This window comes from Nyctibius grandis, chromosome 10 (genome assembly GCF_013368605.1).
Source record: "Nyctibius grandis isolate bNycGra1 chromosome 10, bNycGra1.pri, whole genome shotgun sequence".
NCBI classification, from domain to species: domain Eukaryota; kingdom Metazoa; phylum Chordata; class Aves; order Nyctibiiformes; family Nyctibiidae; genus Nyctibius; species Nyctibius grandis.
In genome coordinates, this window is record NC_090667.1 from 27,345,145 (window position 1) to 27,369,358 (window position 24,214).

Below are 24,214 nucleotides of genomic sequence, written 5' to 3' on the forward strand. Positions count from 1 at the left end.
GCTGATTCCTTACAGGGCGTAAAGCTTCAGGTATTTTTTTAGGCAGATATTGCAGTCTCTGACCTACTTAGGGCCTAAATCCTATTTAAGCACTGGTGTCCTTCTGGTGGCACAACGGGTCGGCAGGGTGGCAGTTAAGTGAATACGCAAATGTTTGCAGAAGCAGGGCCTAAATCTAGTTCCTGGATGTGTGGTGTTAAACAGGGTGATGAGTTTGTGCCCCTTGCACTTTCCTGAGCCTTTGCCGGGGCAGAACCTGGCTCCATCATAACACCCTCATGGTGATGTTTTAATGCCACAAGGAACTGTGAATGCCGTCAGCAGGCAAGGGCAACACAAGCGTGGATGGGCACAGGGAGCTGCTGCTCCTGCCGGGCTGTGCCACACAGAATATATTGTAATTATTAAGGCTACGTTGGGAAACGTGGCCAGAACGATGGCAACGCAAGGCAGCAAATGCTGTTCTGCTGTCAAGGAAATGCTGCAAAAGCAGGAGGGAGCGGGCGCGGAGGGAGCCGGCTGGCAGCGGGGCCGGCGGGCGACTTGCCCCGGGAGGGCGAGAGGGGAAGGGAGGACACGGTGCGGTGCCGTCCACCATGTCCGGAGTTTCTTTGCAGGCGGTGGGGGAGGCAGTTTGTTTTCTTCTTCTTTTTTTTTTTTTCTTTAATTTTCCCGACGTCTTCCGTTTCTTTCCTGCCCCGAAATAATATTTTTTTTTAATTAGTACTAATTTAAAAAGTGGCGGAGTGACAGCGGGGAGCAGCGCGAAGTAGCGGTCGGACGCGGGGCGGCTCCGCGGGGGGCGGTGCGGGGGGCGCGGGGCCCCGCCCGGCTGCTCCGCCCGGCGTGCGCGGGGGCTGCGCGGCGCATCCCCGGCTGGCGGGCGGCTCCGCTCCGCTCGGCTCCGCGGGGCTGCGGCGCCATGGAAGCGGTGGACCAGGTACGCGGAGCCCCGCGGGCGGGATGCGCGGAGGGAGGGAGGGAGGGAGGGAGGGGGGAAGCGCGGAGCCGGCGCGGTGCTGACTGCCCTGTCTCTCGCTCGCAGCTCGCCTCCGCGGGCACTTTCCGCGTGGTGAAGGAGCCGCTGGCCTTCCTCAGGGTGCTCGAGTGGGTGAGTGCCAGGGGGTGTTCGGCCGGGGGGTGGGCTGGGGGCTGGCCCCGAAGCGCGGTGCCTGGCGCTGCACCCCGCGGAACAGGTGGGAGCCGGGCTGGGACGGCGGCGGGGGCTGGGGGCGAGGGGCTGGGGCTGAGGACTCTCATCCTGAAGCGATGTGGTGGGCTGGGGGCTGGGTTTGTGAGTGCCCCCCCCATCCTTGTGCTGGATGTAAACGATTTTTTTTTAAAAAAAAAAAACCGAGGAGAAAAAAAAAAAATCCTCATTATGCATGTAGCAAACTTGTCTCTGGGCCGAGCGGGGAAGGAGGTAGATAATTGGTTTGCGGAGCAATGTCACTGTTTGTTGCTGTGATGCTCATTCGTAGTGAAGTCTGCAGGTCAAATGACATTCATCGCCAGTAGGTCTGCGGGAGGAGAGAGCCGCTCTGAACGGAAAGTTCAGAACATGTCATGGAGGATTAATCACATTCCCCTAACGCCGGCTGGCTGGGGAATTATGTAAACTGCGTATTTTGGGGGGCGCGTCCCCGTGCAGGCGCGTTTATCCACATGTTCGCACCCGCTGCGCGCTGCCTGGCTGTGGGCTGTTTGCCAAGGGGTGTTTTGGCGTGTTGGGGGCAGCTGCGTGCCCCAGACCTCGTCCCTGCCCGCAGTCAACAGCTCCTCTTCCTCATCGGGCGCTTCAAAGCACCACGTCCCACGGAGCTGGGTGATGGGGATGTGGTGGTGCCATGGGTTTGGGACAAGGTGGCCCCACGCTGGGGTGACCTGCATGCAGAGGATGGACGAGGTCCCTTGTGTTCCTTGCCCAGAGCTCCTGCAAACACACTTGGCACTGCTGCTCCTGCCTCAAGGAGAAGTCAGGACATCCAAGCGTTGAGCTCTGGACACCGGTCTGGGAGTGATTCAACCATTCTGTAGCGCTTGCCGTGAAGCAGAAGAGGGAGCAAAGCTGTTTCTATGGCAAATAGCTGCTGGGAGTGTGGGCTCTTGACTATCCGTCCGGTGAAGCTATGTCTGGTGGTGGTTGGGAAGCGAGCTCCCCGGGAAGGGCGGAGGGCCGGGGGAAACGGGCTGTGCCTTGCGAGGAGACTGTTCCCCCCAGTGCGTTGGTGTCCTCGGGACAGCGAGCGGGAACTCTTTCCTCTTGGCAGTTTCCTAGTCTGTAACTTCTTCCAACAACCGAATATAAAAGCTGCCTTTGTCATGGTTGAAAGCCACATGTAGAACTCTTCTGGCTGCTCTCTCTGCGCATTGCCTGTTTATATATATAAATGCATGTGTGGTTGCATGTAAACAGAGCTCTTCTGACACAGCTGAGGTGTATCAGTCCTTGGCAATAAGGGAATGTGGGAGAAGGATGCAGAGTGTGTTAAAGATGGTCTGAGAAATTACTTTTTCCCTTTTTGAAATGTACATGTGAGTAGAATTAAGCACATTTTAGTGTAAGATATCCTGGAGTGTGGAAGAATTTATTATATTTTTTTTTAATATGTACTTGAAAGTCTTTTTGGATTACCCAAATTCCATCCCTGCTCACTTCATCTTGTTGCTCCCATCTTCCTTCTCTCACCATGCCTACCAACTGCTACCCACCTCTCTCTACCATCTCCAGTCTCAACGAAGCATCCGTCTCTCCCTCAGACTCCCCTTTTCAGCCTAATTATAATTTTAAACTTGAAAAAAACACCAAATGCTCCAGAAGATCCTGTGGCCGCTTTGACGTTCCCTGGCAGCCTCGCAGCCCTTGGTGCGCTTGATCAGAACAGTCAAATTACACCGCTAATTGCTGGATTTACAGCTGTTTCATTTCAGGTGTTAAATGATGTGTGAGGGTTTTTTTTTTTATGCAAAATGTGCTGGTGACAGTGGAATTTATTGAACCTGCTCTCGTTAACGCTGATGAGTTTTTTCAGAGCTTTACAGTAATCACCTGTCAGAGGATGTGACCGGTGTCATGCGAGTGAGGTGGCAGGTGAATCATAACACCCAGTTTCACAGCGTTTTAGGAACTGGGAAAGCAAGTGCAAGTAATTCTAATGTTGCCTTCTTTTGGCTTTTTTGTTATCTAAAAGGGAGGTGTTAACTTCTGCTTTTGGAAAACGTAGGCTTTTTCAATGCATATTTCCCAGAAAGCCAAGTTTGGGATTTCTAGTGTGAAAAGCAAGCAGGCAGGACACAGAAAGCCCTTTCTGCAATCTCAGAAGAGGAGAACTGGCGTTTCTGCTCCATGGTTTGTGTACTATAGCCCATATGCTACTGGGGGCACCTCTTAACACCCCCCACTTGGGTCCTGGGTTGCATCTGCAAAGAAATAAAGTTCCTGGCCCAGCTGGTGACGCAGCGATTCTGGGCGTTGGGTGGCTCTCGTGCCTGGGGGGAGGCTCTGTGTTGGTGCAGCACGGCTGGCAGAGGCGGGGGGTTCCTCAGAAGGGCTGGTAGGGTGAAGATGGTGTAGACAGAAAATGTCCTCAGCTGGTCCAGGTAGTCCAGCCTTGAATTTGCGCTCTGCTCTTTTGGGCAATTTGTGTAGGCCCGTGGTGGCTCAGGGGTCAGTGTGTCTTTATTAATAACCCTCTCGTGCAGCGCTGCTGCTGAAATTTGGGTATTAACGAGTGCAAACGGTTGCAAGTCTGCAGACAACGTGCAGCTGTAGGTTTCTCAGGCGTGAAACTGTAACTGGTGCAGAAGCAATCTATAGGTGTGCAAATGCCAGCTTACCTGTAGTCTGGCTCAGACATGGACCTCTGCCTCGAGGAGCAAGGACTTTATCTGACCTTCTTCAATCGTCTGCTTTGACTATCACCCAACACCCAGAGAGAAGATGCTGACATAGGACTGATTCTTCTGAATATTCGCAGCACTGTAATATGTTTTCATTTGTATTTCCCATGTACTTTGTAATCTTATTTTCAGGCAAGAAATTGCATTTAGAAGTCATTAAGAGACAGCATTGGCTCAGGCTCAGGAAAGGTTAAAAGAGAGGGGGGAAAAAAAAGTGACTTGCATCAACTAGGCAAGAGTTGCATTTTTTGAGAACTCAGAGCTCTACCTTGGTAACAGATTGTGTACTTACAGTGTATGGATCACAAGTCTGGGCTTGGAAAACTGCACACTGCTGTACAAGATAGGCCCTGGGTGTTTCCAGCTTGGAGTCAACTCTTGCTTCATGGCAGGTGCTGGGGACAGGGAAAAGCTGTTTAAAAGCCGTGTTTGTTCTTGCTCCTCTTTTGTTTTTTTTCCCTTGGCTGTTACTCCACAGATCTTTGCATGAGAAGAGGGTGTCCTTCTGAAGCTTATTTCTCAGGATAATCTACTGTGACACTACAACCAGTTGCAATTTCACAAGCACTGTTACAACTTCAGTTGAGAAATGACTCTCCTGCACGTGCACCTGACAATAATGAATAAGGAAAGATGAAAGAGAAGAAATATGTCCATTCATCTCCCTGGATTAATTTCAGTCCTGTGAATCTCTGGATGTGTTTAGACTGCTTTTACCAGGGTCTGCCAAAAGTGAGCAAGACAAGCAGGTTTGTCACTTGTGGTTGGTCTGTTCCACAGTGGTTACCTCTCTCGAGCCCTACACAAGCAAATTAAGTGAAAAGCAGGGCTCTGCCCATCTCAGTGCTATGTGTATATGATCAGGTGGTTACTTGCAAAAATATTTTTGTAAAAATGGAAACTTTGTATCACTCCGCTGAGGATGTTAATTATGTCTGCTGCTTCCTCACAGTCATTTGCTACAAACAACTTTCCTCCTGCAGACCCAAAGCAAACTGACTGACCTTTGTTCAGTGTCTTTGTGGAGTAACAGGAGGTGCTGTGCTGTCCGTAACACCTTTCCCTGGAACCCTTGATAAACAGCAGAGATGCAGCAACTCCACCGCTTTGCAGGCTGGGAGGTGCTGTGATTGCCTTGGGGATTATCCACAGGTTCTTGTTATAACACCCCATGCAACAAGCGCCCTGCTCCGCCAGCTTGCAGCCCTGTCTAGGCTGGTATGGGCACAGCAGGGTGGGTACTTTGGGCACAAAGACAGTACAAGTAGCTCTGTCTAAGCCGGCACTGCTTGTATCAGGGCAGATGTGGGTCATGTATGTTGCAGGACAAATCTTGTGGATACTGGGGCTTTTCTTGATAGGATGACTTAGAATTGGACATGAGGATGTTCAATGAACCCAAAAGTATCTGAGGAGTTGTTTTAATTCTTGCCTTTGTGGAGAAAAAATACATTCCAGGCCTTGCATGACTGCACATCGTCACTGCTCATGAGCATCTTCATGGGATATGCCAAAGATTTCCAGAGCAGCTCAGGGCGTTTGGACTACAAATCCCCATTCATCTCTGGTGGAAACTGGACAAAGGAATTGCAAGGCAGTTTCAAAGCTCTGTGTGGATCAAGCTTTGCTTCCTTGCCTTCATGATGTGATCATTTGACTTGTGAGCCAGGAAAAAGGCCAGGCTGTTGGCAGCCTGGCAAGAGTCAAGCTTGCTTTGATTGTATGGCTTCTGAAAGGGTTAGCAACCCTTGCCTTGCACACAGATGTGTGTTTGGAAGGCAAAGGGAATCTGAATCTTGAAAGACTGATGATAAGTCTTGTCTTTTGTCCTAATGCTGATTGCTCATCTGGCCATGGAGCACTTTTGTTGGATTATATTTGCATGCATATGAATGGACATAAGTAGCTGCATGCTTTCAAGTGTGTCCTAGAAAAGCCTAGATATCTTGAGATGCTGAAAATAAATGAAAAAAAATGAGAAGGCAATGCTTGCATGACGCATGTGTGATTAGTAGTTTGCTCTGTATGCTGTATTATGGGCCTGAGATATTTTATAGTTGCTTGAGACTCTTCGTCACGTTTGCTTGTGCTTGTTTGGTTTTTGCTTAACCAGAAGGCTGCTGTCTACTCTGGCATGGGCAGAGACTTTAGGTGACTGGGCAGGGTAACCTTGCTGAAGCTTAATGCTCCTCATGGATGCAGGGCTGAGAGTTGAGTGTTTGACCTTCTCTACCCTCATATTGAAAGAGAAGCCTTAATAAAAAGAATATTTCTTTCTGCCTGCTGATGTTGCTTATGCAGTGCCAGGATCAGATGCTGCATTTAGTGCTGGATCCATCCATCTTGATGTGTAAGATACACAAACACATGTAAAAATTGTATTGTCAAATTTTTTAATGTCTGCCTTGGGATGTAGGTACCTAGCTGTTCTTGAAAACCTGGTCCCAGGTACTGCCTCAAAGGTCTTGTATGTGTAGTGTCAGGTCAATAAAACATGTGCCACTTAATCAAAAAATGTAAATCCATTTCTATGGTATTTTAATATTAGAAAGGTAATTACTGTGTAACTAACCCTTCTCTGTAAGCTGTCATTAATTGGATGATTTCTTATAGGCAGCTTAGCATAATGCATGCAAAATACACTGCAGGTCTGTGCAGACAGAAATTGCCACAGTGAAACGACGGATGTGAGCATCCAGGAGACCCAGGCCCTGCGAGCAGGCTTTGTCAGTCCTTGTCGTTGGGTGTACGACTTCCGAACACATACTGGGGCATCTGTAACCTGCAAGCAGGAAACTCTGTTGGACAAGTTATTTTTATGAGGAAGAACTGAGAGGTGGATTTTGCCATTAGACGTTGGGGTGAGTTGTGTGCAATAGGAAAGATATGAGTTTTTGTAGTCTCGCTGAAGCCAGATGTGAAAGCCATGTGTCACTGTCAGTGGGACTGGGATAAAGGGAGCAGCAGAATAGCAGTGCCTACATGGTGTTTTGCCTTGTGGTCTTAAAGTCTCAACTTCTGGGAGTCTTGTGATTCGGAAACCTTTGGCTTTGATGAACCATATGCTTTTAGGTCAGGGTAGCAGAAGAAGGATGGAAGCCCTATAGACTGAAAACCCAGAACACAAGTGAAAGAGCAGAAAATCTGTCTTGTGATCCCATGGTTTTACGCAGACTGCAGAGAGCTGGCTGTTCTGCACGCTGTTCACATGCGTGTTTATCTGTGTGCATATCTTATTGGAAACGGAGAACCGTACTAATCTTGTCCCATCAAAATGTTGCTGTTAAAATGGTACAAATGCTGGTATGGGCAAGGAGAAAAGGTCAGCAATGCCTGGCCACATTGCAAATAAATGGCATCTTTCATCTGAAAAATGCCTGCCATTTTCCACTTAGGCTCACTTTGTGGGGGTGGAAGAGTTGATTTTAAAAGGTCACCTAACAATTCATTTAAATCCTGATGATTCTCAAGCAGCCCAGAGTGGAACATGGTATAAATGAGTTATGTAGGATTAGCACATATGGTTGAGAGACAGTGCTCCAGAAGGCAGGAGCTGTTGGAGTGATGTATTGCTTCTGTGGAAATCCCTGGGTGAAACTGGTGAAATCTCCTCATGGTAAACCACATTCTCGATGGCAGAATCCACTGGCGTTATCCGATTGTTGCTGTTTGAAGCATTAGGAATAGAAGATGAGGAAAGAGACTCATTAATGCTAAATTTGATTATATATGCAAACCAGGTTTCTGTGAAAGGAAGAACAAAAATGATCTGACTTTCAAACTAGCAAGAAGATGCATGGAGATAGAGAGTTCTGCCACTAGACATACACGGCTGAAGTCTCCTTGCCAATTTTTATGAGGGAGATGTTTCAGTCATCACTCTTGTAAATCAGCATCTGCATAATTGGAGCCCCGGGTAAAAGCCCTGCATGTTGACATCTCTGGATTCAAATGTTGCTGTCGAGGGAGGACAGGCTTGGAGGTGCTTGTGATAAAACCCTTTCAGCATTTGGCTCCTGTGGTCCCTGAATTAACCTGGATTCATGGCACTACGTGTGATGGCAAAGGGCAGGAGACCTCCTGGTCCCTGGCTGAAGTCTCCGCTCTGCTCCAGGAGAGGGGACCTCCTCCTGACTCAGGAGAAGGGGAGAGGCAGAAAGCAGGTAATGCTGGGCTCTGCGCAGGGCGATGGAAGGCAAAGTGCTCATGCAACACCTCTGCGAGTGCAGCTTTCTCCTTTGGCACCAAATAAAAGCGGTTAAGTAGTGTTATGGTCCTGGGGTGCAGTGTGGAAAACAGCCCTTGGCTGCCTGGCTGGCTGTCCAGCCCAGCAACTGGCTAAAGGGGTCTTAATGGCTTTTGCTCTCAGGGGGGGAATCTGCAAAGTGCTGTAAAGAACATTAGGGAAAGGAACATACAGTGTGGAGGTGCTGCTTTTAAGGTGTTTGTTCAAAGTGGCGTATGTACTACAAAGTGTGACACAGTTGCTAAGGTGACAGCTTGCTTGGTTTTTGGCAAAAGCAAAAGAATACTGAATATAGACAAACTGTAAGCTTTTGCTTTGTTTAATTTGTACAGTTTTGTCTTCTGGCCATTGTAGAGACTTCTCCGGTTTGTCCTTGGAAGCAGTATTTTCCCATTCAGAATACTTCACTTGGTTAGAAAAGCTAATATCGCTCCCCATTCTTAAGGAAATGCTTAAATCACATAAAATGATGGGGGTTTCAATGATTATAATTGTAGACACAAATTATGACATTAAAAGGGTTTGGTAATGGCATTCAGTCAAGCAAGGAAGTATTCTCCAAGAGTCTTTTATATAAGCAAAAAATATTAGGTGTTGCCTCATTAGCAGCCTATGGATGCAAGCACATCCATGGGTGCACAATCCAGAAGATTTTTTCGCGTAGTATTTGTATGCATTTGCAAACTGCTCAAACCTAAGCTAAAATGCATGGTGAGGTGAGAACTCCTGTAAGTCACACTCAGAGGCTGGTGGTGGTGAGAGGGAGCGAGAGTCTTGCACCAGACATCTGGGTTACTGCCATGGTTGAGTATTTCCATAATGCTGCTAGGGGAGAAGGATCATCAGAGGATTAGACTGATGCTGGCCCCCAAGAGAGGGGGTTTTCTGGATGAGCAGCCATCTGTGGCATGAAGGAATGTAATGGTCCTCGTCATGGAGAGGAAAGCAGAAAGGTCTCATGAGCCTAATGCCACCTTTGGTCCTTGAAGCAGTGGGGTATGTGCACAATCCAGGAAAGGCTGAAGTAATGTGCTCATTGCCCTTTATTGTTTTAAGTTTCCTTTCTTTGTGATGTTCTAATGGATAGATAAATGCGTTTCTCTGAACAAGCTGTTCAGTCTGTGCCGTTTCCAAAATGCCTTAGCATCTGGGGAGAAGGCTGTGTTAGAGGCAGAGCCTGCTGAGCTAGTGCTGTGGGGAGCAGAAAGTGCTGCAGCCTGGAGCTTGGGATGAAAGTCGGGGGGAGCTCTGTGGGCTCCTGTTCCCAGGTAGGTGCTGGTGCAGATGCCCCAGCCCCAGTTTAGCAGTGTCGTCGCAAAGCAGAATTTAGTGTATTTTCAGAGTGGTCAGAGATCATGACACCCTACACAGGGGGCTTTTGCTGGGGGATTGAGGATGTCCCTTTGCTGAGAAGATCCTAACAGGCATCTTAGGCACTGAGATGTGCCAGACAGCAGTTGGGAGGTAGTCTCCTGTTTCTCTGTGTTAAGGAAGCAGGAGAAAAATTATGGATCAGGAAGATTTCAATAAAGTGCTATAAATTTTCAGATGTACAGTCCCAGACCCACTGTCAGATATAAATCTGATTTGACTGTCTTGCACAACTCCTGACCTGTCAACTTGATCTTTATTTCATGAGAAATACCAGAGCCTGCTGCAAACAGTCTGACTGAACACTCACTAGAAGTGCTCAAGAACCTGAAGTATTGAGGGTGAAATTCTGCCCAGAAGATCTCTGAAACAAATGCTACCTAACATCGGCAAGACCATTGATACATCAAGAAGTAATTCACAGTAACAGCTCTTCAGTAGCTTTTTGAATTTCAGAAAGTTTATTGTGTCTGTCCTCAGTCATCACTTCTCCTGATGTTAATGGTCTGCCTTGCTGTGTTATTTCTCAGGTGATGCAAATCCAAAGTATCTTTGGCTTGAACTGATAAGCCTCAGCTCAAATCCTTTGGCAGCTGCATGTTGGGTGCTTGTATTGGGGCCCCATGTTTGACACTGCATTTGCCAGTCTTCTTAGTATTAGGTGAAAAGCCTCTGTGGCACCCCAAATAACGCTATAGAAATAGCAAAATCTTCCTTGACAGGTTCCCAAAAAACAAGGAGACAACTGGCTTCTTGGTTCAGCCTCCCTGATGTGGGCCGTATTATGGCCTACGGCTCCCTTCAGCATCCAAGTCAAAATACCCCAGGGTGCCAGGAAATATCTTACAGTTATTTAACAAGCAAATATGAGCCTTGCTTGAAGTGTTTTCAGAATAATCTTCTCCCTGGCTGGGTGCTGGAGGTACGCTGGAAGCAAAACAAGACAAGCCCCCATCTGTGTGCAAGTTTAAAACCACACAGTTGCTTCCCCCTGCTACTTCTTGCACAGAGATGAAGTTGCACACAAAAAAGCACTGCTCTGCATCAGATTTTTTTACCCCATTTAAAACAACCTTTGTATGGAGAGAGTGGTGGCTGGGAGCGGTCGAACATGGCAAGGTCACAGCTCCCTGTTGGGACTGTAAGGGGGAATGATGCCCATGGGTGTATATCGTGCCCAGCCCAGTGGGGTTAGGTTGGATACTGGGAATTGGCTTATTACTGCAAAATGCATATATTGCAATAATTATCCTTTGGAACTGAGCAGTTTTCTCACTAAAAAAGTGCTTTTTTAGAGACTGTGCTTCAAAACCAAAGCAAGTGTGGGATTCCCCCCACTGCCAAATCCTGCAGCCGATAAATCTGGCAGAGCTCTCCTGCCTGCCATCTCCAAGGGCAGTCAGCATGTGGGAATGGAATTAGGTCCCGGTTTGAAAGAACATGCCTGCCAAAAAATTAAACAATGGATGCCTTCCTGTTTAATTTTAACATTTTAATTAAATTCTTTGCTGCTGTGTGCCTTTGATCTCAGCGAGCTGATATACATGGTGTCTGCCGTTGTGTCGTAGCAGCGTTTTGTTCTGATCTTGCACGCAGACACGAGGATGCATTTGAGCATGGATAAGAGTGCAAAAGCTGCATGCTGCCAAGTACCGAGTGCCGCACAAACGGACTTTTCCAACTGGTGACCAAAGGCATGTGGACAGAGAGATTATTCATAAGTATGGCTCAATGGAGCTTCTTTCTGAACATGTTCTCTCCCCATTTTTAATCTCCTTCTGTGAATGGTGCTGCAAGAAGTGTTTCCTTGATGGAATTACTCGTGGAGAGGGTTGAGGCCAGGAGCTGAGATTTTATTGCAAAACAGAATCCGTTTCAAGTGGGATAATTAATAAAGTTTGATCGCTCTGAGAGCAAAAGCAACGCTGTATGGCATTGACTGGGCACATCTATTGATTATTCCCAGCCAAACGCCCGGTTTGAGAGCATTGGCAGGCTGCTGGTTGGCTGTGCAGCTGTGCAGAATGTGGGCACCGAGTGGCACGTAGCCAAGCAGCCCCACCACAGCCAATTCCTGAACGTGCGGAAAAGTCTTCAAATAAAGACGTGGTTATACGTTTCCCCTGCGGTGTTTTCATGGCAAGGAAAGGTATTACAGTGAGCTCCCTCGTGTTTTATAGCCTGGGGCAGGTGACTGAGGGGTGCGTGGAAGATTTGTCCTTTGTGATTTGGGCTGTACCTTGATGTCAGGGAAGCGGCTGTCATTGCTGCATCAAAAAGAGTCATTAGTAGAGCTGATTTGGGAAAAGGAATTAAATTTCCTTGGGAGAAGAATAATTTTAATCTAAGTTTCCATTGGAAACTTTGGCGTTCTGGTGCGATTGTGAATGAAGAACATTTTTGCCAGAAACTCCAATATTTCAGCTCAAAATATTTCTGTAAAGAAACAGTAGTTGGGTCGTATTCTCCTTATCTCCGTGGCCCAGAGCATCCCCCTGTGATGCCCCAGGCTCGCTCCTCCTGGAGGAGTCGGTGATGGATCACATCAGGTGTAACCCTCCTGTGCATCGGGGTGGTGGAGTCTGATTTACAGAGCAGGGGCAGTGCAAGGGGCCAACCCAAACTCCTTGGAGGCACAGCAGTAGTGTTCCCAGGGTAGATACTATGAGCCCTTAGCACTGGGACTTGCAAAGAGGAGTCAATGTCTTTAGAGGGAAGGTGACAACTTTTTTGGAAGAAGATGAGTGAGTCTAAAATGCAGAAAGTGGTTTGGTGGAAAATTTTCCGTTGACTTTTAAGGCAGCGTGTGCATGTTAGTGTTGTAGTCTGTGCTTATATTGTACACCTAGCCCTTTTTTTTGGTCAAACATGGAGATTTTCAGAGCTGCACAAAGGCAGCACAGTCCAGGTAGCAGGCAATCAGAGAGACGCGTTTGTAAGCCTCCGTGTTTCGCTGCGTGGGCTCCGCGGGCTGCGCGTGCTCCTGTGGAGAGGGCGCCTGTTCCAGCACAGAGCTGTGCCTGGCCAGATTGCGAGGCCCTGGCAGGCAGCAGGAGCTGGCTTTGTGGTGGGCCGACATATGCAGGGGAACGCTGGGCGTGCCACGCCGCAGAAAGCCTCCTGCCATCGCTGCATGTCACGGCGCTTCCCGGGGAGGGACGATGCCCTGAAAATATGGTCCTCTGTGACCCGGTAGCACTTCCTGCTGTGGGACCAAGTGCTCTCACTGCTTTTTTTTTTTCCTTTCCTTTTTTTCATTCCCTCCATCATGCTTTCACAGCAGAACAGCAGCAACAGGAGACCGAGACGGAGCTTGGGTCTCATGGCAGAACTGATCCAGCACAGCTTGTGTTGCTGAGCAGTGGCATAGAAAAGCTTTTTCTGCCGTATAGCTCACCATGGCACAGTTCACTCGTTTTTAAAAATAGTTTTCCATCTTTTTGTTTATGCGCCTGTTCGCGCTGGCCACCCATGGGTGCCGTGTTGGTTTTTAATGCAGCTGAAGAGACTCTGACAGAGCTAATAAATGTTTTTGTGCACAGCTTAGTCCCTAAAAACGAGTGACTCAGCAATGATCGAACATCTCTCATGGGACAAACAGTTCCCAGCTATTCCCAACTTTCAATAAAACCTGCGTGTCACGGGGCTGCCAGGAGGCAGGGCTCGAGTACCCCACATCTGTATTACTTCTGCACAGAGAGATTGCTGAGCATGTCCTGGGTGTTAGGACAAGAGTACTCTTGCTTGGTTTAAAAGAGATTGTTTTTTTTCCTGGGGATTTTTACACTCCGCCCCGTGATGCGCTTTGGGATGCATTCAGCTTTCTCTTCTGAATAGGGCTCCAGATGATGGAAATAAATTATCATAAATTAGAATAGATTGCACTCTTCAGCATCTCTGCATCTGTCATTATGTTTCTTTAACAGTTCAGTTTAACATTTATACACACTCTGACAGCAGCTACTGGTGTGTATGCTATAAATATTGGCTTGGAGAAGACATTAATGGAGTTTAGGTAAACGTTTGATGCCGCTGAGATTCTATTCCATATGGTGGTACGCAGCGAAATCAGATTCAACATGCCATGTATAGCGCTCTTCTATTCCCTGTGGACTGGCCTCCCGGCATGTCATCATCTTACCACGTTACCAAGAAAGCGCAGGTGCCTTCAAAGAGGAAAGTGAGCTTCTTGCATTCTGTTCTGGTTTTTACCACCTGTATTGTTTGTGATGTTTAAAGCCAACACGTAGCATGTACGGATGGGAAGGGCCCAGGGAAAAGAGGCGTCTCGCAGAAGCAGTGGTCAGGAATTAGGTGACGAGCCACGGGAGCACTCCGCTTTGAAAATGCCTGAAGAAGACACACGGGATTTTCTGGCCAAGATGCCATTTCGTTAGGCAGTAACTGAGTAACAGGGCGAAAGCTTTGCATGTTGGTTGGTCACGGTTGCTAAAGCTGAAATTTGTTATTCAACCCCTGACAAAACTGCCACCAAAACCACGTGTGGGGAGCATCGCTTCAGGGTTTGAGGAGTTTGGCTTATGTCCTACTGAGTTGCAGGAGGGCACAGAGCCCAGACGATCATGGCAAGAGGCAGGAAGAAATATGTTGTGGTCCCTCTGGTGCTCCTTCCATTGTTCAACAAAATTTGCATGTCTCCCATAAGTCTTTTTTTGTTGTTGTTTTGTTGGTTTGGGGTTTGTTTTTTTTTTGTTGTTGTTGTTTTGCTAATTGCAACACCTTGATTAGTGTAGCCTGATGATGTGGCTGCCTCCTCTGCAGTATTTCTTTGATATACCCTATTTTCAAGCTAGCATTAGGGTAGGAAGTGTGTTGTTTGGCTTGGCACTGTGGCGGGGCAGTTAGGGTAAAGCAGCCGGGCAGCCCAGCCTCTACGCCTGATGTGGGGCCCTGGGAAACATCTGGCTTGTCCCAGCCCTGGGGCACGTCTGCTGCAAAGAGGAGTACGACCGCTTCGTTTGCCCCTGTGTAATGCAATGTAAGTAATGAAGTAACCGTAATGTACGAACTGGCTCAAAGCAGGGCAATGCACAGAGAAAGTGCACTTCACACTGTAAATTGCTGAAGGTCTTTATGATGCCAGTGAATTAAAAATCTGAGAAGAAAAAGCCCTCCAGTGCTCTAAGTTCAAGATGCGTCTTTAAAAGCTCTTGGTGGGGAGGGGAAGAGATAACTTATCGGAAAGGAAATGTATTTAAACTCTGTATCTTGTACAATTCAGGTTTACTGCAAAGAAAATGGTGTATTCCCTGTTACCTGGGGAGCTGGAGAAATTTTTGTATAGACTGAATGGGTTTCTGTGATAATGTTACTCCTTTTGATCTGAATTGTTAGCCAAATTTTCAGACCTTTGCAGGTTATTTTTTTTTAAAAAAAGAAGTAGTTGCTTCAGGTGTTTCGGTGATGCATGTGTGTTTATTTGCCCTGGCAGTACGGAGAAGCCTGGTGTGCTCCTGCATCCAGTGAGGGACACCGTGTTCACAGCCTCCTTCCCCCTGGCTGGGCAGAAAGACCTCTCTTGCCTCTTCTCAAATTTCCAGGTTTTATCGTTGTTCTGACTGCTTGTGTGGTTCTTCTGCCTCAACTTTCCTCTTCTTTCTGGCTCCTGCAGAAGAAAATGTTTGGCAAAACCATTAGCAAAATCCTTCGCCCAGAGCAAAATCTTACTCATGATTTTCCTTCGAACAGCTAGTTGCGTCTCTCTGAGCTTGAGGCTGGCATTTATGTCTCTTGAATGATGCTATAAAGGAACTAAACTGTATGTAAAGAAAGGCAGCATTTACGTTCGCCTGATGTTAAAGACGTTTTATCTCAGCCAAGAAGGTTTCATGGTGAGCCTTGCTCCAGCGAAGAGCCCTTCAGCCTTCTCCAAGCTGACGGAGAAGCTGGACTCTGGGGAGCAGTTTCAAAGCATTGTTATTTGTTGTATTTTTTGTCTGCATCTTTTGGCTTTTTGAGGCCTGGACACTTCAGACCTGGATGCTCTGGGTCCAGCCCCTACCACGTAGCTATGAACGGCATGGGTTTCTCCGTGGTGCCCTCATATGAGCATGCTGAATTTGAGAAGGGATGTGCAGCGGGAGGAAATTCATGTAAACAATCTGCATTGGGTCACTTGTCATGAGAATATCTCCTTGAATTGTTTATTTAATTAATTGCATTTTTAAAATTTAGCTCTGATCTAGACTGTAAAGATACTCTTGGGTGAAGAGGGGAGAAAGGAGTCCTTATTCTGGGTTGGTTTTTCTGTTTGTTTTCAAATATACATGTTGTTCTCATAGGAAATGGGTCTATGTACTTCTTATTAAACCTGCCAAGGTTTAGCTTTCACGTATGACTGATGTTCATAAATTCCAAAGCTATTTCTTTTAGGCTTTCTGTTCCCATAGTAAACCTGGAGATGACCTATTCCCAGTTCCTACTGTCGCCTGTACCTGGCTGAAAGGCCCTTCGGGGTAGGACAGGAGAAAAGTCACGCTTTTTGCACTCCAATCAGTGCTGGATCTCGGAGTTTAAAAATATCACAAGTGAAAAACATGGATGTGAGTCATACAGAAAACACCCTTCATTTCTGAGGGCATATAAATATCAGAGGAACACATTCTTCAGATGTTTCCTCCTCCTGAGAGGTAGCCAGATCTAAGATTTCTGTTTGAAGTGTTCAGCCATAAACATCGGTCCCCTGCTGTCAGAGTGACCACGAGATACAGGAGATGCCTGTTAAATGTTAATATCTAGAACTGTGCCAGAGCTACATCAGTTACCAGAGTCTGAGTGAGCTTTGCACAAAGGGAAAAGGTGGAGGAGGCTGTGACTTCACTTCTTGGGTCAAGATACTCCAACGATCAGAGTCTGCAGTAAATGCCTCACTTCTGGAAAGTTTAGTGCTCACTTTGGACCTAAATGCTTATCCATGTCTGACACATCTGGTGTCACATTCCAGGACAGCATATCTGCATGCTTTTGGGGGAGTGAGCTCTTTCTTTTCAGTCATCCCCTTTGCCCCTCAGCAGCTGGGGGACTCTGATTTTGTATCATCTAGGCTTAGTGGTACTTTTGAAGCAAGCATGTGTTAAAATGCATACGCATTTCCCTGTGTTTTTACAAGGTTAATATTTTAAAGGCTATTTAATACAAAATTGCTGAAAATTATTTAAATCTGAGACATGCTGGAGAGATCAGAGAGCTCTTATCAACTGTTGAATTAGTAATGTTGAATTAGACATGAGAAAATCCTTTTCAATTTAAGTGTCTTTTCTCAGAATTTTTTATATGTTTAATATCTTCATTCATCCTTCTAATAATTGTTCCAGTTTTGGCTCTCCCTGGGTATCCATGAAGATGTGCACAATGCATAAAGTTCAGGCCCTGATCCATTCAGCCAAGCTGTGCATCTCAGAGGACCATCAGGGAGCCCCAAAACCACTTGTCTCAGGGATACGTTTTCCCCCTGTGGATGCAGTGCAAAGACTGAGCCCTTCATGGATAATTTCATACTAGTATTTGAACAACCTGGTTGTGCTGCTGTCTGAGAGAATGGAGATCATGAGTGCTCTTCAGTGTAGACACTTCAGCATTATCTTCCAAGAATCTTAAACTTAAAAATTTGAACTAGAAATAACATTTGCATAATATTTTGCAAGAATCCTACCGTGAGGCTCTGCAAGGGGAATTATAGCTATTACAAATATTGCTTTTTTTTTCTTCATAACTTTTGGAGAGGGTCAGCCTGTCTCCAGTCCCCCTTGATAACAAGTTGCTGTGAGAGCTTAGCAGAGCAATGTGTGTCCTGGTCACACCAGATGGATATCATTTGTGTTGCTGTTCATAGTCATGATAGGCAGCAAATGGAGTGGAGCCTGAGGCAGCACTTTGCTGCCTGAAGTTGGTGCCTGATGAATTATGGAGATAAATAAGGTGAGAGTCTGCCTTTGCTTTTCCCTTTGAGTGTGCACATAAGTGTTAGGTGGCCCATGTTTGAAGAGACAATGTGAAATGAGCTTTCAAATACTTCCTTGAAGTTGTCTTAATTATTTCATTATGATGGTAAGGAACAAAGCAGAAGAATCAATACGCCTAATTATTACATCTAAATGCAAGAGAAATTAGCCAGTGAACTCTCCCTTCTCTGGGGAGGATTAATCTTCCTATGCTCTATTTCAAATGTCTTCCAGAAAAATGAAAGGCTTATCACCTAGGAAACACGCGGTCCTAATCGCCCAGGTCCAGCACTTGGATTTATGGGCGGTGGGGGGACTCTTAGTCGGTCTTCTGAAGCACAAAATTAGATTGTTTTGCTTGTGTTTAACTGTTGTAGTTGGAGTTTTGCAGCTGGGTGATTTGAATGAGAAATGTTGGCAGGACGTGCACCACACGTCATCCAGAGATGCCTGGTCTGGCTCTGGATGAGCTGGTGGACCTACTCAACACGAGGCTGTGCCATGTGGAGGGGATGGGTTGGGTCCTAATGTGATGCAATCAATGGGGCAGTGCTAATTATCTCGGCTTCTCAGCAATTAAGTGCTGTATTGATGAGTCTATAATGCTTACAGAGCTGTCTTGTTTACCTTTGCACTGTACAATACATGCTTTTTTGATAGCTATATGAGACTCTAAGAAGATACCATTTTGCTGTGGCCTGGTGTCAAATAGCCACAAGATACTTACAGGTGATCCTCGTGGGGCTCGATTCTTCACCCTTGAATTAGTCACTGAATTGAAATGACAAAAATATTTCCTGCATACTAGGTTCAGCATGGTAATAAATTCTGGTTCTAGCTCCTTGCTGTTGACTTGCACCAAGCAAATTATATCTCATGATACTTTCTACTAGGTTGATTATAACGATTTCAAGCTGTGACACAGATGTAAGATGATTTCAAATGGAGTGTTAAATGAATAAATTCATCTTTATATAAAATGTATTTAACCCCCACCCTCCATAAGGTCTGACTTTCTGTAGATCTTGTTATTTGTTGTCATGTGTTGTCCTGGTGGAAATCCAAGTCTGGAAGTACTAAGATGTGCTTCCCTGGAATATTACCACATTTTTGCACGGGCAGATCATGCCCAGGAAGAGAAGGGTTAGGTTTATTCCTTGCCTGCAAATCCACCTCAGTGTAAACAAGACTCAGCAGCTAAAATATGAAGTCTAAATAAAAGGAAAAAAGGGCCAGTTCTTTGCATAACGCTGGGGAAATCAGCCTTACAGTTCACAAACTGAGATGACAGCTCACTGCAGGGAAAACTTCAGTCCACCATTATTTTGCATTTTTGGGTTGCATTACTTGTGGCAGTTTATTAATTAGTTTCTATTTTGCACTCTTTCTTAAAAGAAAAACATTTCAACTCATTATGTATCACCCTTGTACCTTTCTTCCTTCCCAAATTGCTCTTTGCATCATGGTCTGTTCCCATCTTTCCCGGCTGTCGAGTTGATTAACTGGGTGATGCTGACTGGAGGGCATGGGATGGGCCACCGATGCACCACCTGATTATGCGGTCATGGAAACCCCCGGGGGTAAGACCTCTGTTATCAAAATAAATTGGGATTTTCTGCCGACTAATAGTTGGCAAAGCTTGCACTAATGCTAGATTCTGCCGGATGATGCACTATGGAAGCCAATTAGCCTTTGCTGATAAGCTAGGCTTTGATTAAGCTTTTATAGGCTTTCTCATCACAAGAAACATGTATTACTCATTGAACATGCAAATGCATTTGCAGTGTGTAATTGCAAAATTTTCGAAAGGAGCGACCTATTTTAAACAGGGCTTTTGTTTCACTTACTCCTTCGTTGCGCTTACCAACTCAGTCACACAGTCTTAATTCAGCAAACATAATTGACTGGTTTTAGGAGTTAAAATATCCTGTTGTTGAATGTTTTATGCTTCAAATACCGAATATAACGAAGACCGCTGCGGTGGGTACATAAGCGATCCGCAGCCGCTCTGAAAGCCTCGCCCTTTGCAGCGAGTGGGAATTCATTTATTGATCCAATTAGCTCCCGACCTGTTTACAGGGTGATTGTCGATAAAACAATGTAATTAAAATTGATTATGACTGTGTATCATGTCTTTTATCTTTGACATTCAGAATTGGATATTATGGCGTGCCTTCTGTGGCTGACAATGGATTGTGAAGAGCATCAAGGAGTTAATGTGTTTTCACACTCCTTGGGAATACATTTTCCGTGTTACCTTCTCGTGTATCGTGTTGTTAACTGGGTGACAGTATCATATTCCTTACCCAGTCATACGTATTATCATAGCTTTAGTCACTCTAAGAGATTGCGTGAGTTTGTACATCTGCATCTATATCCATATGATGCTGCTTTTGAAAAAAGCCTAGGAAATGGAGATTTTGTTTCCAGGTCTAATTCATAGTTATAGTTCTTGAGTGTAACAAAGGCATGGAATAGATGGAATAAATACTTCCTATTTGTGGTGCCTTTAGTTTGTTGCATGCCTAATAACATAGAAGTCAGTTTTCCTCTTCAGAGTTACATACTGTGGTACACTGATGTGATCTAAGTTTGGCCTAGTTAGCATTTTCTGATTGAAATGTCTTGCAAAATTCTCAATTAGGAGCAGAAGGAAGAAGCACGGAAGTGGGCAGTGTAATGCCCCATCTGCACCTTCCCCGTTGTACATCCCACCTCCTGTGGTGTGGCTGCAGCCTCAGAGATGACTGGTGGCAGGAGCAAGCTGCTCTATCCGCTGGGCCCATGTCCACCATCTCGTGCACTTTCTCCCCCAAGCTCTATGTGCTACACCAACACCTGGGGTAGGGGTAACGCTCTGGCAGCGGTTGTCCCTGCCGCAGGGGGCCAAATCTACTGCTGCTGTTACTGAGCCTCTGAGATGCTCTCCAGAGTCCATCAGCATTAGTGCCTTGGCATTTTAGCAGGTACTTTTGTTTTTCTTTTTTTTTTTTTCTTTTTTGGAGGAGAGGGAACCAAGGGTTTGACCCCTGCAGAAAACTGTGGTTGAGAGTCATTATAAGCCCCAGTCCTGCAGGAGTAATCTTGTGTGTGATACAGGTTTTGTCCCTTTTGCAGATTATGATTGATGACTTCAGCTTCCCATACCTTTGCACTGGGGCTGGTGGGTTCAAGAAGTGCTTGATGTGAAGGCGAACGTAGAGTGTGGGCATCTTTTACTTGTGGGGCTGTGCTCTCCCAGCCCCATAGCTCTTGCTAAGCCAGCTCCCTCTGCTAATGCGTGGATACTCCTGGGGTTTCAGCTAATGATCACAGAGCAGACTCCTCTTCTTGCTCTGAAGTCATGTGTCTATCCTCTTCCAAATTAGCAGTTTCCAAGTGTCCCACTGGACATTTGGCCTAAAATAGTCTGAACGCTTCTACCGTTTTATTGTTATCACCAGCTTTCATGCGTGTACGCAGGCTCCAGTGAGGCCACAGTCTAAAAGCGTGCACCATTGCAGCTTTTATTTAAATTAAATTCCATCTGTGGTAGGGATTTTGCAAGGGAAGGTTCCAGGACTGATGTTTGAGTGTGAATATCTGAATTATAATTTAAATTCTACAGCATTTAGGCTTTAAACGAATTTTTATAAAATCTTAAGAATTGCAGTTCTTTCCCATTCTATCAATAGTAACTGCAAACTTGAGCATATGCTGCGAAAGGCATGGAGGCAAAGCACTCAGAGAGAGAACACAAGTGCCTTTTTCATCTGAGGAAAATTAGAGAAAAGGAGACAACTTCCAGCAAACTGTGGCTTCCGATCCACAAGCTGATAAAATCTGCATATTAGTCACAAGTTATTTTTCCAGATTTCTAGTTCATTCTGTTTTCTTAATTAAAGATGCTGAAATTCTCTTCCAGTCCTTTCAGTCTCTGTTTCATAACTAGTGTACTTGTTGGGGGGAGGAAAAACCAAACTCAGAATCATCACCACCACCATTATTATAGCTCACATCTGGCAGGTTGTGATTTGGTTTTGTCTCAACCAACAAAGATGCCAAGCTGTGTTTTATTCAGGAATAAATCTAAGGAAGAATGCATTCTTTTATTGGGACCACGTTCTCTAAAAATGAGATTTTTTTTTTTCCCAAAGAGGAGGTGTTATTTTATAACCAAAAAACCCCACAAGATTAAATTACTAAACCCAAACCCTTCATTGCATGGGTTTTGTGCTCAGCATCCCAGCACATCCATATTTGCACACTGGACTTATTTTAAAATCTGAGGCATATACACACATTTTATGCCAATGTGGAAGCATGCAGCCATTCTGAGTCTTTGCAGCGGTGGATGTGTGTCTGTCCAGATCTTGCTCCACACTGAATTACTTGCTGTGGGGATTAATGGTACTTTACTGATTTCACTTGCCTATCGAGGTTTAAGTGCCATAAGCTTTTCCTCATTATAGGAACCTTCCCTGGCTTGGGGAAGGGGTAACATCACTTGCCACGTCTTGTAACAGTGCAATTAAAGGCTCAGGGAAATGGTTCCTTGTCAGAAAACATGGTCCCTTTTGGTTTAACAGTATCAGAATTAGCTTTTCTGCCAGAAATAGGAACCACCAGCTACAGCATGGGCATTGCTGCTTAGGATAACGTGTAAGAGTATTTTGGCTGGAAAGCTTAGCTTTATACAACTTCGTAGCGTTACGGTGACTGAGGAAATCTCGTGCTCTTCAGCCACAGAAGGTGTTTTCTGCACTTTTTTGGCATGTGGTACTTTGTGTAAAAGTTGTTCAGGGCGTGCTGCTGAGCCTGAGTTTCTGCTACATCATCACCTCTGGAAAAGCATCGGCATTCTCAGTGTTGTCCACAGAGCAGGTAGAGCAGCTGGCACAGTCAGAGCTAGGACCATAACATTTCTTGGCTCTCATGATTTTCTGATACTCCTCTAGTTTGGTGCTGCCTGTTGTTAGTGTAAGTAATTTTTTGATTGGCTTTTAATGTGTTTTCTATCCTAAATTTAAATTTTACTCATGTCCATAACATGGAGGGACGCAGGGGGAGGGGTGTTATCAGGGAACATACGCAAAATTTGTAGGCTGGGAATATTGACCTACAAGCAGAAGACAGCAAAGGCCAGTTTGATATGTCCAGCACACAGTTCCAGTTTAGTTTGTGGGTAGAAAACTGTTCCACTGTATTATGCATTTTTTCTCCTCAAAGGATCATCCAGTTCTACTTTTCACTGTCCATTTTTCTTCCTCACACTCCTCTCTTTTTACCCATTTTCACTACTATAAGCGTGATCGTTGCCTAGAGACATTTGTGCATTGGTCCATCACACATGGGAAGGATTTTTGTGGTGAAATGGGACTTCCCAAAAGGGCTAACATGGGGTTCATATTTTATTCTTCAACCTGTAACAGAGAAACTTAAAGATTTTTCCGATCCATGCTGACTGATGAAACAGTGAAAACTTTTCTTTTTTCCCCTATAAAATACAAAATGCCATTAAAGCAGAATGTGTGTAATAATTTTATATGTATGCATAAAAAGAAATGAACCTTATCGATTTGATGGCACTCATTATCCTAGAGCTATTTTTTCACAGGGTCCTTCTACCACATTTCTAGACTTTTTAAATTTTCTCTTAATATTTGCTCTGATACGTTTTGCGTTTTGGAGGAGTTTTCCCTCCACAAGATGAAACACTATCCTGTCATGTAATTTTTTTTTTTAAACATGTGGCAAACTGTTACAAGTTAAATGCTGAATTCATGGTGGGCTAGGAGGAATACATGATTAACGTTAACCTTTATGCCATTGTTCTGTACTGAAAATGTCCTCTGTTTATTTTCTGTTAAGGCAAATTGATAGATTGGCCCATGCAAGATAATACCTCCCCAATGCCATGTCATTAATAAAGGCATTTTCTAATAGCTATAGCATCGTGTCTTTTTTATTATTATTTTCAGCGTGTCCTTTGTGTTGGTTTTGTCTGTTGTTAGGTTGAGCAGGTGACAATGTTCTGGGGTGTTATAACACTTATCTGTAACAACGGTGTTGGGGTGTAAATTGTGACTATTGTTTTTGCATGGTGTGTGGAGGTAATGGGTGATTTCCTTATTCCAACATACTGCTCTTCTGAAAAGGCCAATATAAGTAATGCATCTCTTGGCTGAAGGAGGATTTCAGGAAAAAACAATTGCAAAGGAATGTTTCACAAAAGCAGCCTATGCTGGAGGAGATGGGGTAAACAAACAGGCTCACCTGCCACCTCAGTGTCTGCACCTGCAAATTCCAGGTGGAAATCATGCTGGGTTGGGTACTGATTCTCTCTGAGTCGTTTCTTCTAGGTGGCATCACCGTCACGTTGCCATGACCATCTTCTTGACTTTGCAGCAAATCTGTCATTGGCAGTGGATAAAAGTTGATTTTTTTTCATGCTATTGTAGTAAGACATTTACAGTTGCTCTTCTGGATGTGTGGAAGAGAGGGAACGAAGGACCGTGCGTGCGTGCCCAGCGCGGAGCTGGGCTGGTGTCTGTCGCGTGAGCAGGATGCGTGCTGCTTTCTGGAGCAGTCACAGCTGGAGTACTGTCACGCTGATGCTATGATATTTAGATCTCTGGAAAAGCTCGTTAGTTGCTATAGAAGTTGGACCTCCTACAAAAATAAACTCAAAGTTTTTCAGATGGTGGGAGAAGCTTAAGCCATGGTTCACAGAGAAGCAACTCCTCTGGATCCAAGC

The 24,214-nt window shown here is 45.5% G+C and overlaps 1 protein-coding gene across 1 annotated transcript in view; it reads left to right on the plus strand.

Moving 5' to 3' along the window:
* The first annotated feature begins 858 nt into the window (after window positions 1–858).
* Window positions 859–24,214, plus strand: part of SYNPR (synaptoporin) — a 110,189-nt gene continuing 86,833 nt past the window's right edge. Inside the window, exons 1-2 of the mRNA XM_068409135.1 lie at window positions 859–940; window positions 1,046–1,111. Of these exons, the coding sequence (XP_068265236.1) occupies window positions 923–940; window positions 1,046–1,111 (84 nt within the window). The 5' untranslated portion in view covers window positions 859–922. The remainder of the gene's footprint in view (window positions 941–1,045; window positions 1,112–24,214) is intronic.